The sequence below is a fragment of the Colletotrichum godetiae genome (genome assembly GCF_030913485.1).
Source record: "Colletotrichum godetiae strain CBS 193.32 chromosome Unknown BDP55scaffold_4, whole genome shotgun sequence".
Lineage (NCBI taxonomy): Eukaryota > Fungi > Ascomycota > Sordariomycetes > Glomerellales > Glomerellaceae > Colletotrichum > Colletotrichum godetiae.
In genome coordinates this window covers 116,132-127,793 of record NW_026851252.1, presented here as the reverse complement: position 1 = coordinate 127,793, position 11,662 = coordinate 116,132, and the positions used below count along the sequence as shown (strand labels likewise).

Below are 11,662 nucleotides of genomic sequence, written 5' to 3'. Positions count from 1 at the left end.
GCAGCCAGCAATCGCGGATCCGTTCGAGCGGTCTGGGGACTGCGTTATCCGAAGCCGAGCTCACATGGAAATTGCCCTATCGAATATTAATCTGTCGCGTCGGATCCTCATAAAGTCCACCTAAACCCCTCCCTGAGAAATCCAAGTCTCAAAGGCACCATCCATCAACAATGTCAATGATGAGACTGCGAATGTGATAGCTGACAGACCTTTGAGGACGCGGAAAGCCCATTCAGGCAGCGAGTTACTAGACTTGCTTCAGTCGGTAAGTCGAGTCGCATAAGCAGTCGACTATGAGATGAGACAAGGAAAGAAGAGAGGGGAAACGAGAAGAAACAGAAAGGAGATGAGAGAGGGCCTACGACTCGACTCGACTCAAGATGGGTATGGGCTCAGTACGAAGAGTGGCCCGACGGAAAGAGAAGATGGGGGATGAGAGGATACTCAGCACCCCCGGACAAGCCACGGCTAGCTTGCCGTACAAATAAGAAGATGAGAAGAGACTGACTGCCCTGTCCAGATAGATAGATCGAGATCTCAAGAGGAACAACAAACGACATCGACGACAGGTCATTTATAAATTGGTCTGCCACCAACACGACTAGGCGAAGCAGAGCAAAGAGGCAACGTCGTCCGGAACTCGTTCGGTGTGTCCTGCATACCCTGCGCCGCAGCAGCAAAGATTTTCTGGCGACAGCCCTGGAGTGGAGTGACTCTGGCATATAGCCAGGCCACCCCGATCCCCCCGATTGCCGGCGTCTTGGGCGCCGGCCGCATTGCAACGCGCTTCCCGCCGCCGTACGTACGACACCCGTGTCTAACTTTGAACACTACGACAGAGTCGATTCACTTGAGCAGCTGTCGCGGTCGGCTGACTCTATCGGAACCCTAGTCCTGGGAAGGTGTGGTCCGCCTAGGGACCAAAGTCACTCCACGGGGACGGTATACGGGTGAATCCCGCGCCACAAGTTGTCTCCCGATTGCCCACTGTTCTTGGGCAATCCCTGGGAAGGCCGTGGCGTCCGCTCCGGAACTACTGGCCAGACGCTCGTCTGGCTCTTTCTAACGGAGGCCTGCGTCCACTGGGATTGTCTGGCCGCACGCCTAGTCCGGAGTCTCCCAAGCGTGGCTGGTTTGCTCTTCCTCGCCCGATCTTGGCCATTCGTGGATAGGCGGCCTTTTCCCTCGGTCCCGGGATTGGCAAGCAGATACGGGAACAAGGTCGAAGATTCGAAAAAGCAAACAAAACCTGTATAAATCACCAACGGCTTTGCGTTGCTTTGGGGCCGGACGGTGGGATTTAGAAAGGGGGTTCTCCAATCGAACCAAGACCCCTCGCCACCCCCGGCAAGACGATACGATGGCGCACACGCCAAACGACAACACTCCCTTCTACGAGTATCTCGTGGATGACCCGGAAGTAAGTATCTCACCCGGCGTTGCATTCCACTTTTCTCCGTTCGGTGCTTTCCTCCCCAGAGCGCGGCCTCCCAGGGGCTCCCTTTTCTTGCGGTCAAGTCTCGAATCAAACGACCAGCTCATTCTGCGTTACACCCTTCTCCGTCTGCCGACCTGAGCGGCATATGAATGTAACAAGACAAGCGCTGGACCAAGCGATCGAAGGCGCGAGTGAGTACATGATGCCACGCGGGTAGCACCGAGCTGGGCCAGATCCTTTCCTCCCCCCATGGGCCTCCGCAATGAGGAGTCAAGCCACGATCCAGGAACCATGCAAGACTCCCAACACTTTCTTGTCTGTCGGTGGTCGCCTCCGATGCTTGAGATTGGATGTGGATGGGAGGCGGCGGAGTATCAGAGAAGCTGAACGTCTGTGTGCCACCCGGAATGGGGCAATGGCAAGGTGGTGTTCTCTGAACAAGCGTTCGGCAAACTGATGAGACAGACGGCGACGAGGCGCAAAAGAGTAGAGACCGCCGTGTTCACGAGGATTACAGGTCCTTTCGCCAAAGAAGAAAAAAATTAAAGAGAGAGAAAAAGTCTGACCATTATTTCTATCAGCAGATGATAGCTTCGACGCCGTTGTCCCCGCACTTCTCTCCCGAAGTTTTCGGAGGGGCTTTCGACGTCGGCGACCGCCAACACCACGCCACTCGGCCCGGTAATCAGACCACCCTGCTGAGTCCAGGCCACAATCGGCCCAACGCCATTCATGAATCGACCACAGCGACACCAATTAATCAGGTCCAGGCCATTGCAGGTATTCCTGGATTGTCCATACCCGTATCCGTACCGACGGCGCAATTCCCGCAAATTCACAATCTCGGAGGACTACAGCACCTGGATCAGCAACACCAGCAAAACCACCCTCAGCTCCATACTTCAGCCCTGGGTCTGGGTCTCGGACTGGGTACTCTGGGGTTGACACATGCAGAGGGCAACCAGGGTCTTCAGCACCAATTCGGTCCAGCGGCTGCGCCTGCGCCTAATATTGCTGCTGATCAACAGGGGACGTCGTCGTCGTCGCATCTCCATTCGCAGGGCCATCAAAGAACACCCGCCCACGCCGCCGCATGGTTTCCGCCCGGATATGGAGTCCCGGCGTACCACGACAACCCGCAACAGCAGCATGTCGATGCAACGTCTTCCTCCACAGCAGCAGCAGGTGTCAACCCACCCGTCACTCTTTCTGCAGCGGTCGGTCTGAGTACTGATGGCAGAAGCCAGAGTATTGGTGTTGGAGGTGGTGGTCACTTATTCGATTTCGGATTCGCAGCACCACCGCTGACACTACCACCAACGAGTGAGCAGTCGTTCCTGGGCGGCGGAGTCTATGCCGACATCACGCCACTTTCCACCACGGTAGCTGTAACAGCTCACCCGCAACCACCCACGACCACTTTTGATTTCCATGCTTCGCCATGGCGGCCTCGGCTTCAAGACAGCAGCTCCGTCACACTGACACCAAACATTGCAGCCGTCGCTGCGGTCGAATTGAACCACGACGTCCGCAAGCACAGCAAAAGCAGCATGGAGACCGATAGCGACGTCAAGGACCCTTCGTGGGATGACGATGATAACGAGCCCCAAGATAAAAGGGCCGGAGCTGGAGCAATGAAGACATCGTCGTCGTCGTCGTCGCCTGGGACCCGGAAGCCGCAGCGAAAGGGCAAGCGCCGTGCCGTAGCCGATCCCGGAGCTGGCGGCATCGACAACGATGACGAACCCACCAGCCCCGCGGGCCGAACAAGCGTCAGCGGCCGATCGGTCAAGTCGGTATCCGTCGCCTCATCCGCCGGATCGAGCACCAAGAACGCACCGGCACCCCGACTGCGCAGTGCATCCCGCACCTCGAAAAACGCACTGCAAAAGCCGACTGAGTCCCTCGAAGAACGCCGAACGCGCGCATCTCATAACCTAGTCGAGAAGCAGTACCGCAACCGACTGAACGCTCAATTTGAGGGTCTTCTCAATGCCCTACCAGAGCAGGTCCGTGGCCCGGCCGGCGCCGGAGACGGCGACGAATCGGACCCGCAGGCGGCGGCAGCGGCAAATGAGGAAAGGCGGGTCAGCAAGGCCGAGGTGCTGGACATGGCCCGCCGCCACATCCAGAACCTGGAGCGGGAGCGGGAGACGCTCCACCGCGAAAGGGGGGAGCTGCTGCGCAATCTGGAGACGATGGAGCGGGAGGCGGCGGCGAATGGCGGCGGGGGTGGCCGGTTGGATGAGTTCCTCGACGTTGAGGGTGTTCCGGACGAGAGAGACGAGCCGTCGTCGTCGTCGTCGTCGTGGAGGAACGCTTGAAGTGCATTGTTGTTGATCGTCGACACCCGCGCGAGCCACCCTGCCTGCCGCGAGCCTATTCTCTGATGATGGTGGTGGTGGTGGTGGTGGTCACAGTGGTGGTGTTGGGTGTGAAGCCAATGCAGAGCACTTCTGGAAAGGGGGGAGCGCGTGAGCTCAAAATCTCGGAGGCAAGGGTGCCGGGGGTGGTGGGGGGAAAAGGGTTCTTTCGGAATGTCGCCGACCGTCCGATGACATGCCGTGCGCGGGGTGGAAAACGTCAAGCTGTCCATTGGCCGTGGCGGTGTTGTCGTTGGGTCCCCGTCTCAGATATCGACACCGGCCGGCAGAAGGGGTGCCATCCCGCTTCACGACCGACGGGTCCAGGGTTTTCTTTTTCCTCTCGTTTCTCTTCTTCTCCCCTTGGTCCCCATCGAGTTTTGCTTTTGGTGTCAGGGTTTCTTTAATGTTTTTTTCTCCGCGGACAAATTATGATGGCGGATGAAATCAGTTTCATAAAGGCGGGAAGAGTCAGGCTTGATTGGATGCAGAGGATGTGTACCGGGATATCGACTGCCCGCATGCCGGGGACGTAGGAGGGGAGGATAGACTAGATTGTGGATCGAAGTAGTTGATGAGGGAGGTAACTCGGAAGCAGTGGATGAGAGGCAAGTACAGGCGAGACTCGGGAGGGTATCGCGAGGGAGAGGTGGCTGCAAAGATGTCATGGGTGGGAGGGGAGAGGGCGGTGGGTGCTGTGCATATCTGTTGGTATGCATGTACATTGACGATGGATAGAGGGAGGATGGACAAGGTGCCTCCGCAAGGATGGAGTAAGGAAAGTAAGGGTGTGGTGGGTAGGGTGAGAATGTGTCTTCCCGTCAGGACGAAGGGACTTGTAAATGACGGTGATTCTGGTTTCTAGGACCAATCTTTTCAAACTGCAAAAAATATGGGAAGGCTTAGTCATTTAGGATAAGGGGTATAGTTGGTTCATTTGGACAGACGAACAGTATATAGAGAGCGAAATGTCAATATCATGACTTTTTGGAATTTGAGGCCTGGCTTGCTGACTGCAGCCGTCCCTTCTTTCGTAGAGGTGGTGAACCTGTATTATGCCGTTCGTCTCCTTTGTTTGGTACGCATTTAAGCGTCCTAGCCATCCGAAGTCTTGACATGTCGACGTGTTCGTCATGCAGAGTACACAATGCGGGACGAGTCTAGACCCAGCCCATTCCGTTCTCACTCCTCCGCATCGAAGCTACCAAGGCAAGGTAATCAGTCTACTGCCGATGCATAATGCATATCACCAACTACCTTACGCCAACCACACACACCATGTCAACCAACAGCCTCTGCCGTGCCCGACCTGGTGGTTGCAAGATGTACATGCATCCCCCCCCCCCCCCCCCCCCCCCCCCCCCCAAAATATCCAACTTTTCATGCGTCACAAGGTTCGTCCTCTAGTGAGGAAAACCTCGGCACATTTGATGAGTTGATCGCGTGAACCGGTTTAATGGTGTGTTTGCTATCCTCAACCCCGCCTTTTCGCGGCTTGATGTGTAGGTACCTATGCCAGGTAAACCGATCCGTATGGCAATCATCAGCCGCAACGACCTCGGACCACATCGGTGTTCACCATCATCACGTAGTCACTGGGGAGGCATGGTTCGAAAGCAGAGCCAATGGGACAAGTAATGGAGTCTCTTTTTCGGTTTGAAATTCTGTTCGGAGCGACAAAAATTGGCTTCCGAACCGCGATGAAATAACCTCCTTTTGGTCAACCCACACTTCCAGTTGGGTGGGAAACATCTCTCTCTCTCTCTCTCTGCGTCCTCTCCAGGGACGCAAGGTGATTCTTCTCGTGATCGCACAGATGCTCAAGCTCCCAATGGCGCGCTCCCTCCCGCAGCCCTTTCCTCCCAAATTCTTTTACAGGTGTTTTTTGCTTTTCTGTTTCCCATTTGCCCTTTTTCACAGGGTTTGTCATAATCCATCAAATCATAACCCCGGAGGAGGCAAGAAACCCTTCCGGTGGGGGGTTCTAGTGCTCGCGCCCTCTCTTTTTTTTTGGTACAACAAAATAACAGTATCAGTAGTAGCGGTAATGCTGGTGGTGGTGGTAGTATAGTAGAGTCATCCTTTGGAGCGGACTATAGATATAAGGAAACTGATCGTGTGTGTACGTTGCGCTGGCGAGCGTGTGAGTTTGAGTGTAGCGAGTGATAGTTGGTGGTCGGAATCGGGGAATGACCAAAGCCGGATTTTGGTCTATGTTGATTTGAAATGATGAGAGCCTAGATTGAAGAAAAAAACTCCTCCGAGATATGCCAAGAAAGTCTATACGAATCACGACCGTCTTGAAACGCCGTGATATGTCGAGAAACAAACAATAAGGTGTAGAAGGTTTGGTAGTGTAGTGCGTCACTCCGGCATCCACTAGAGAGGAAACGCGCGAGCGTGCGCGCGCGCCCGTGTGGGTGTGTCTATGGAACAAGATGTATATGAAATGTGTGTTGTGAGGTCGTAATGTGGTGTCGTGGGCCGGAAGATGTATTCAGTGGCGAGCAGTCGTTCAGATACGGCTGCCGGCATAGATTGGCGGGAAAAGGGCGTACTGCCCAGGCGGGGGCGGGGCGCTCAGGGTTTGCGCACGTTGGCGTCGGTGCTGCTTCGCCGGCTCCTTCGTCTTGGCAAGCGGGAGAGAGTCCTGGGACAAGCTGGCGTCGATGCATCCGGAGGCGGCACGGATATCGCCAGTAGAACGCGACATGGTCAGAACCTCCTCGGACTCGGGCAGCGGAGTCATGGTGGACTTTCGTGCTCTAGGCGATCCGAGATCCGCAAAGTCGTCGGCGCTGAAGGAACGTGAGTGGTCGCTACCCTCGAACTTGGGGTTCCATCCCTCAAAGGTCGTGCTCCCCGTGTACCTGGTGAGAGCCGTCCATGTCGAGTTGGTCGATGTGTGACGTGCCTCGGTCAGACTAGTTTGGCTGGACGAGTTGCTGCCGGTTGTTGAAGTGCTGACACGGTTTCTGGCGAACAGTCCAGGTGTTTCAATCGTCAGGACGGGCTCCTCGTCAAAGGCGAAGTGGCTGGTATCAAGTCTTGCCATATCCATGGGATACGCATCGGTGTCCGAGTCTGCCAACATTTGCTGGCGGAAGTCCGTTGGGATAAGAAGAGATGGCGAGAGGTTGAAGCCGTGAGATTCCTTGAAGCTCGAGGCCCGTGATGCTGTTCTCACGTGGAGATGGGAGGTGCCTCGGTAGTTCGTCTCCTTTCTGGGATGAGAGAAGTTGGACCTAACAGGCGGCACGGTAATGGTGGGCGTGATTGCTTCGTGTCCATTGACAGAAGTCTGACTAGCGGGGCTGAGTGCTGGGATATCGGAGTGTCCCATCGTCGATGCCGGCTTCAGACCGGCCGAGAGGGGTGCGACGAAGATGCCATCGTTATCAAAGGAAGTCTCTACAGAGTCCTCCCTCGCGATATCCAAAGAAGGCCGGTCCCACGCGTAGTCGCAATCGGCCTCAGCTTCATGTTCGTAGCAGTAGTCGATGTCGTCCTCCCAGCTGGCTCGGTGGGAAACAGATGCCGGTCCATCAACCTCTAAAGCTTCCTTCAGAGCATTCTGTGCGGCAAGCATGTCGAAGCTGCCAAGCGTGTCCGATGCGCCGCTTGATGGCCGTCTGAACTCATCCTCTGGCGTCTGAGGCACGCTCTGGCGCAGAGCAGGCACAGACTGGCTTCCTCGAAGCGACGAACGAGTGCTGGCCAAGCTCGCACCAGACTGCCGGGATAAAACAAATTGCTCCTCCTCTTCAGGTACATCAGGCAATGCCATCTCATAAGAAACTGTGGAGCTCGCTGTAAGTGGCCATGCAGCATCGTCGGGAGTGGTGATTGCATGAGAGAATCTCGGGTCCTCGAAAGGTTCTGCTTCTTCGGAAATTGTAGATTCAGTGAATTCGATTGGTGCCTCGAGAGTGCCTGGCAGGTGAAAGCCGCTGCTAGTCTGGGGGCGCTCAGGGAACATATCGATGGTAGCGAGCGAGTCTTCTGAAACGGTGTAATGCTTCATGATGCGGCTCGACGATCTGGGGGGAGGGACAGGCACAGGCGAGCCTGGCAGAGTAGGTGAGACAATCTCCTCGCTGATGGGTGAACGGGGCGGTCGTGGAGGTGCTGGGCGCGGCGGGCTTGAACGGAGTTGTTCCTGGGATCGTGTATGCTTGACCAACCGTCGAGGTGCAGAAGTCGGGCCTGTATGCCGGGCAATGGTAGATGGGCGATTCGAAAACATCTCTGGCTGAGTTTCGGACGTCATCGCGTTGTCCTGCTGCGTGTGCAACGCTTCGGATGAAAAGTTGGAAAAGTGCAAATCTTCGACGTCGATTCCCTTGAGCTGGCCGGTGGTCGGCCGTTGGCCAGCGCGGATGGCTGAGAATTCGGAGACCAGTTCGGCGCGGCTGCCCCGCTGGAGGTCCGGTAGGTGATCCTTCTTAGTGTGGGTGACATGTTGGAAGTTGTAGGGGCCCGATATTTGTAACTTGCGTCCCGACACTGGGTCTTCACCTAAGTCGTCCTGTCTTAGAGTTCTGCGGCGGCCGAAGATTGATGGGATGAAATGGTCCTTGTTTGTTGAAGCCGGGCCATCCAGGGCAAGCTCACCAGAGTATAAAGAACTTCCAGAGGAACTGTGGTTACCACTGCTTTCCCGCTTCATCTTAGCCCTGCGGCTGAAGATGGTTTTGCCAAAGAGCTGCACGCTCTCGGGGCGGTCTTTGGAAGGCATGCTGCTCGAAGTCGATCGGCCAGAAGAACGTCTTGACAAAGTAATGGTTTCCAGGGTGTGTTCCCACGATCGGTCCGAGTTGAGTGAGCGCAGCGAGGACGTCGAGCCAGAGGAGGTAGTTGTGTGGCTCTTGTGTTTGTCCAAGGCCGAGGCCCTCTGCATCTGCTTGCTCAAGGCACGAATCCTTTCCGGCGAAGGCGGTCCATCAAGAGCAGGCTCGAACAAATCTGTGATGATGTCGGGATGGTCTTGGGTTGAGAGAAGAGGAAGGGGAGGTTGTGAGCCGTTGACAGCAGACGGCGACGAGCCACCTTTGTTGCTGATGCTTGCCCTCTCTTTCCTCCGGGTTGGCTTGTAGGCCGAGTAGTACGGCAGTGGAGCGGTAGCCCACATCTTGTTTTCGACTTAATGCAGAGGGCGACGTCAAGCCAGGCGTGCCCCCTCTCAAGGAATCCCCTACTTCTCCAGTGTCCTGTGAACAGGGTTGAGCAAGTCGAGGGCTTTTTGTTGCTGGTGTTCCTGTTTACTTTTTTAAAATTGGGCCGCTCTGGATCTTTGTCTGGTTGGGATCGGGGATGTTATGAGAGAATGTGAGTTGCTTGAATGTATGTATGTATGTATGTATGTGTGCGTGCGTGTGTGTGTGAGTGGTCTGTGTAAGACTAAGAGGTTGTTGGGTTGTGGTGTGTAGGCGTTGCGTTACGTTGCGCCGAGAAGAAAAAGTTTGAATGATAGACAGAGTAGAGCCGAGAAGGAGGGAACAGCGCGCGCAACAAGAAAACAGCAACCAGCATCAACCGTCCAGCGTCCTTTTGTTCGTCCTCAGAGAGCAACAGGTGACAAGAGATCAACCAGACTGTGGGGGAAGCGCTTGGGACTGTAATATATTTAAGATGGTGCTGTTTTCAATGCGTTGTGAGCCGGGGGTCGGGATCCGAACCTTGGGATCCGTCGAGCCTGTGAGTTTTTTGGGCGCGCGACGCAGATGGACTGTGGACATGGACCAGACCAGAGAAGAGGACCAGTCTCCAAAGACCGGGGGAGGGATGTCAGCGCCGCCCCGTCACAACCCTGTGCAATGCTCACAGTCTCTTGCAGAGTCTAGTCCCAGAATGCAACACCGCAGCAGCTCTTCCCCCCTCCCCCCCGTATGTCCCCTCTTCCAGGATGCAGACAAGGGGTCAGGGGGGATGAAGGGATCTGGCTCTGGAGGTGCTGCTGGGGGTGTGGTGTGGTCGTCCAGGATGCCTTGCTGTGAGGATTGAGGGGGGCTGTCGGCCGATGTGGGTGGGTGGGTGTAAGGCAGGGTACAAACGAACTCTCTCACGCACCCATGAAGCGAGCTGCATCACTGGTGGTCCGAAGAGACTAGAGAGAGGAGATAGATAGACAGCAGCAGCAAGTAAAGAAGCAGGCAGCCACGCAGTGTTAGCAGCAGTAGCAGCAGTAGCACCACGCGATACCACTGCCACTACCACTGCCAACGACAGCAGCAGCAGCATCCTGGGCCGCGTGAGTTCGGAGCGGGCATGCAGGATGCGGCGGTCCTGAGTGGATGGCCATAGACGGCCCGGGAGATGCTGGCCGGGGAGAAATGGTCTTGATTATCCCTCCTCTCGAGGCTTGAGACTTTGCTTGTAACCTGCAGACAGACCGATGCATTGCGTACTAGCAGCCGTCTGCGTCGCTTCACAGTCGCGTGCCTAAATCCATTGGGTGAAAGGAGAAGCGTATATGCAGATATGCAACGATAGTAGCAGCAATTATCGCGACTAGCTGGCCGAAGTCGTGCATATTGTACAGAGCGTTTGCAAAGTCGAAGACCAAAGCAGACCGGCAGACGCTTGGGGCAACACTTGGCCAGTCAGTTGAGATTGATAGATATTCATGATATCCTTGCCTTATTACGGTATGGTTGGACTCCGGCCGTCATACTGTAAAACTTTGATGCACTGAACAAATTGTTGAACCGTGGGAATTCCGCCAAAGCGGCTAGCCAATATCTCGTAGCCCCAGGACTGCCTGACTTCCTGCAACAGGTGGGGATGCCAGGACACGAGAGACGACTTAGCAAAGGACGAATATGGGCGAGTGGATAGTAGATGAAATTATTCCGTCCTACAATAGGAAGAAGACGGCCTGGATTCAGCCGGAACGCCAAATGACGAAGGGAAATGAGACTTTGATGCATCCGACCATTGTATGATACGCCAAGTGTAAATTGGAAAAGAGTTACAAATCAAGCGCGTCGAAATGCTAGCTAATGGCTGTCATGCACTGTGTGTCGCGTGTGTATGCCGTGAATACTCGTGTCCATGGCGTCAATTTACCGTGCCGTTGATACTCGCCGCTAATGTCGTGTGCCTCGATATATCCGTACAATAACATTGCAGCATGGCGCTCTGATACGAAGATTCGTTGGGCGCACCCTCATCAAAGGCTTCCACGGTGACAGAGGGAATAGATGCGTGGTCAGTCACTAGTGTGGTGTATGGACTGTGGACCCGCCATTGACCAGAGTTTCTATTTGCAGTTTGCCATGATGCTTGCTTCGCCTTCGAGGTCCACCGCGCGGAAGTCTGGAAGACTTCCATAGTTTTCAGTGGGCGGCTCGAATTGTCACTCTTGTTGTCGTTTTCAGCGTGACGTGTTTTTCCAGACGCTTGCTTCTTCCTTTCCTGATCATCTCCTTTTCTTACGCCTCTTTTCTTCAGCACTGATCTTGGACCTGTGCGTTTGGCGCGAAGGCTGAAAGGATTGCCCCTGAAGCTAGCGGTCGATGGCAGATGGTCTTAGAACCGATCTTGCCCCCGAGTTGACGCCGTCGCCACGACAGGACCCGGAAGCTACCATATGTGCCGACGATGGCGGTATACTCAATGGCCGAGAGCGCTTCAATACTCTAGTGTCGCTTCGGTATGTTGTGGTACCAACTCCTATGCACTATTCGAAGCAGCCACAAGGACCTGGTCGTGTATGTACGCGCGCGTAGTGTAAGACTCTGCGTGATTGTGCACAACGACCGGTCTGGTTGGTCGGAACAGGGTAATCCTAGCCAAAAGCTGGCAAACCGTCCCTCTACGCGTTGCTTTCACAAACCGCTCACATGTTCGTGGTCAGATT

At 55.2% G+C, this 11,662-nt stretch overlaps 2 protein-coding genes across 2 annotated transcripts; one reads left to right on the top strand and one right to left on the bottom strand.

Annotated features, from left to right (window-relative positions):
• Positions 1–2,022: 2,022 nt before the first annotated feature.
• Positions 2,023–3,916, top strand: BDP55DRAFT_690156 (uncharacterized protein; the record flags this gene model as incomplete). The annotated part of the gene is made up of 3 exons (XM_060576827.1): positions 2,023–2,202; positions 2,296–3,670; positions 3,798–3,916. 3 exons carry the CDS (start codon positions 2,023–2,025, stop codon positions 3,914–3,916), a joined length of 1,674 nt encoding a protein of 557 aa, XP_060434875.1.
• A 2,400-nt stretch (positions 3,917–6,316) lies between these two features.
• BDP55DRAFT_690155 (uncharacterized protein) lies at positions 6,317–8,932 on the bottom strand (the record flags this gene model as incomplete). The annotated part of the gene is made up of 1 exon (XM_060576826.1): positions 6,317–8,932. The coding sequence occupies one exon, from the start codon at positions 8,930–8,932 to the stop codon at positions 6,317–6,319; it is 2,616 nt and encodes an 871-aa protein (XP_060434874.1).
• Positions 8,933–11,662: the final 2,730 nt, after the last annotated feature.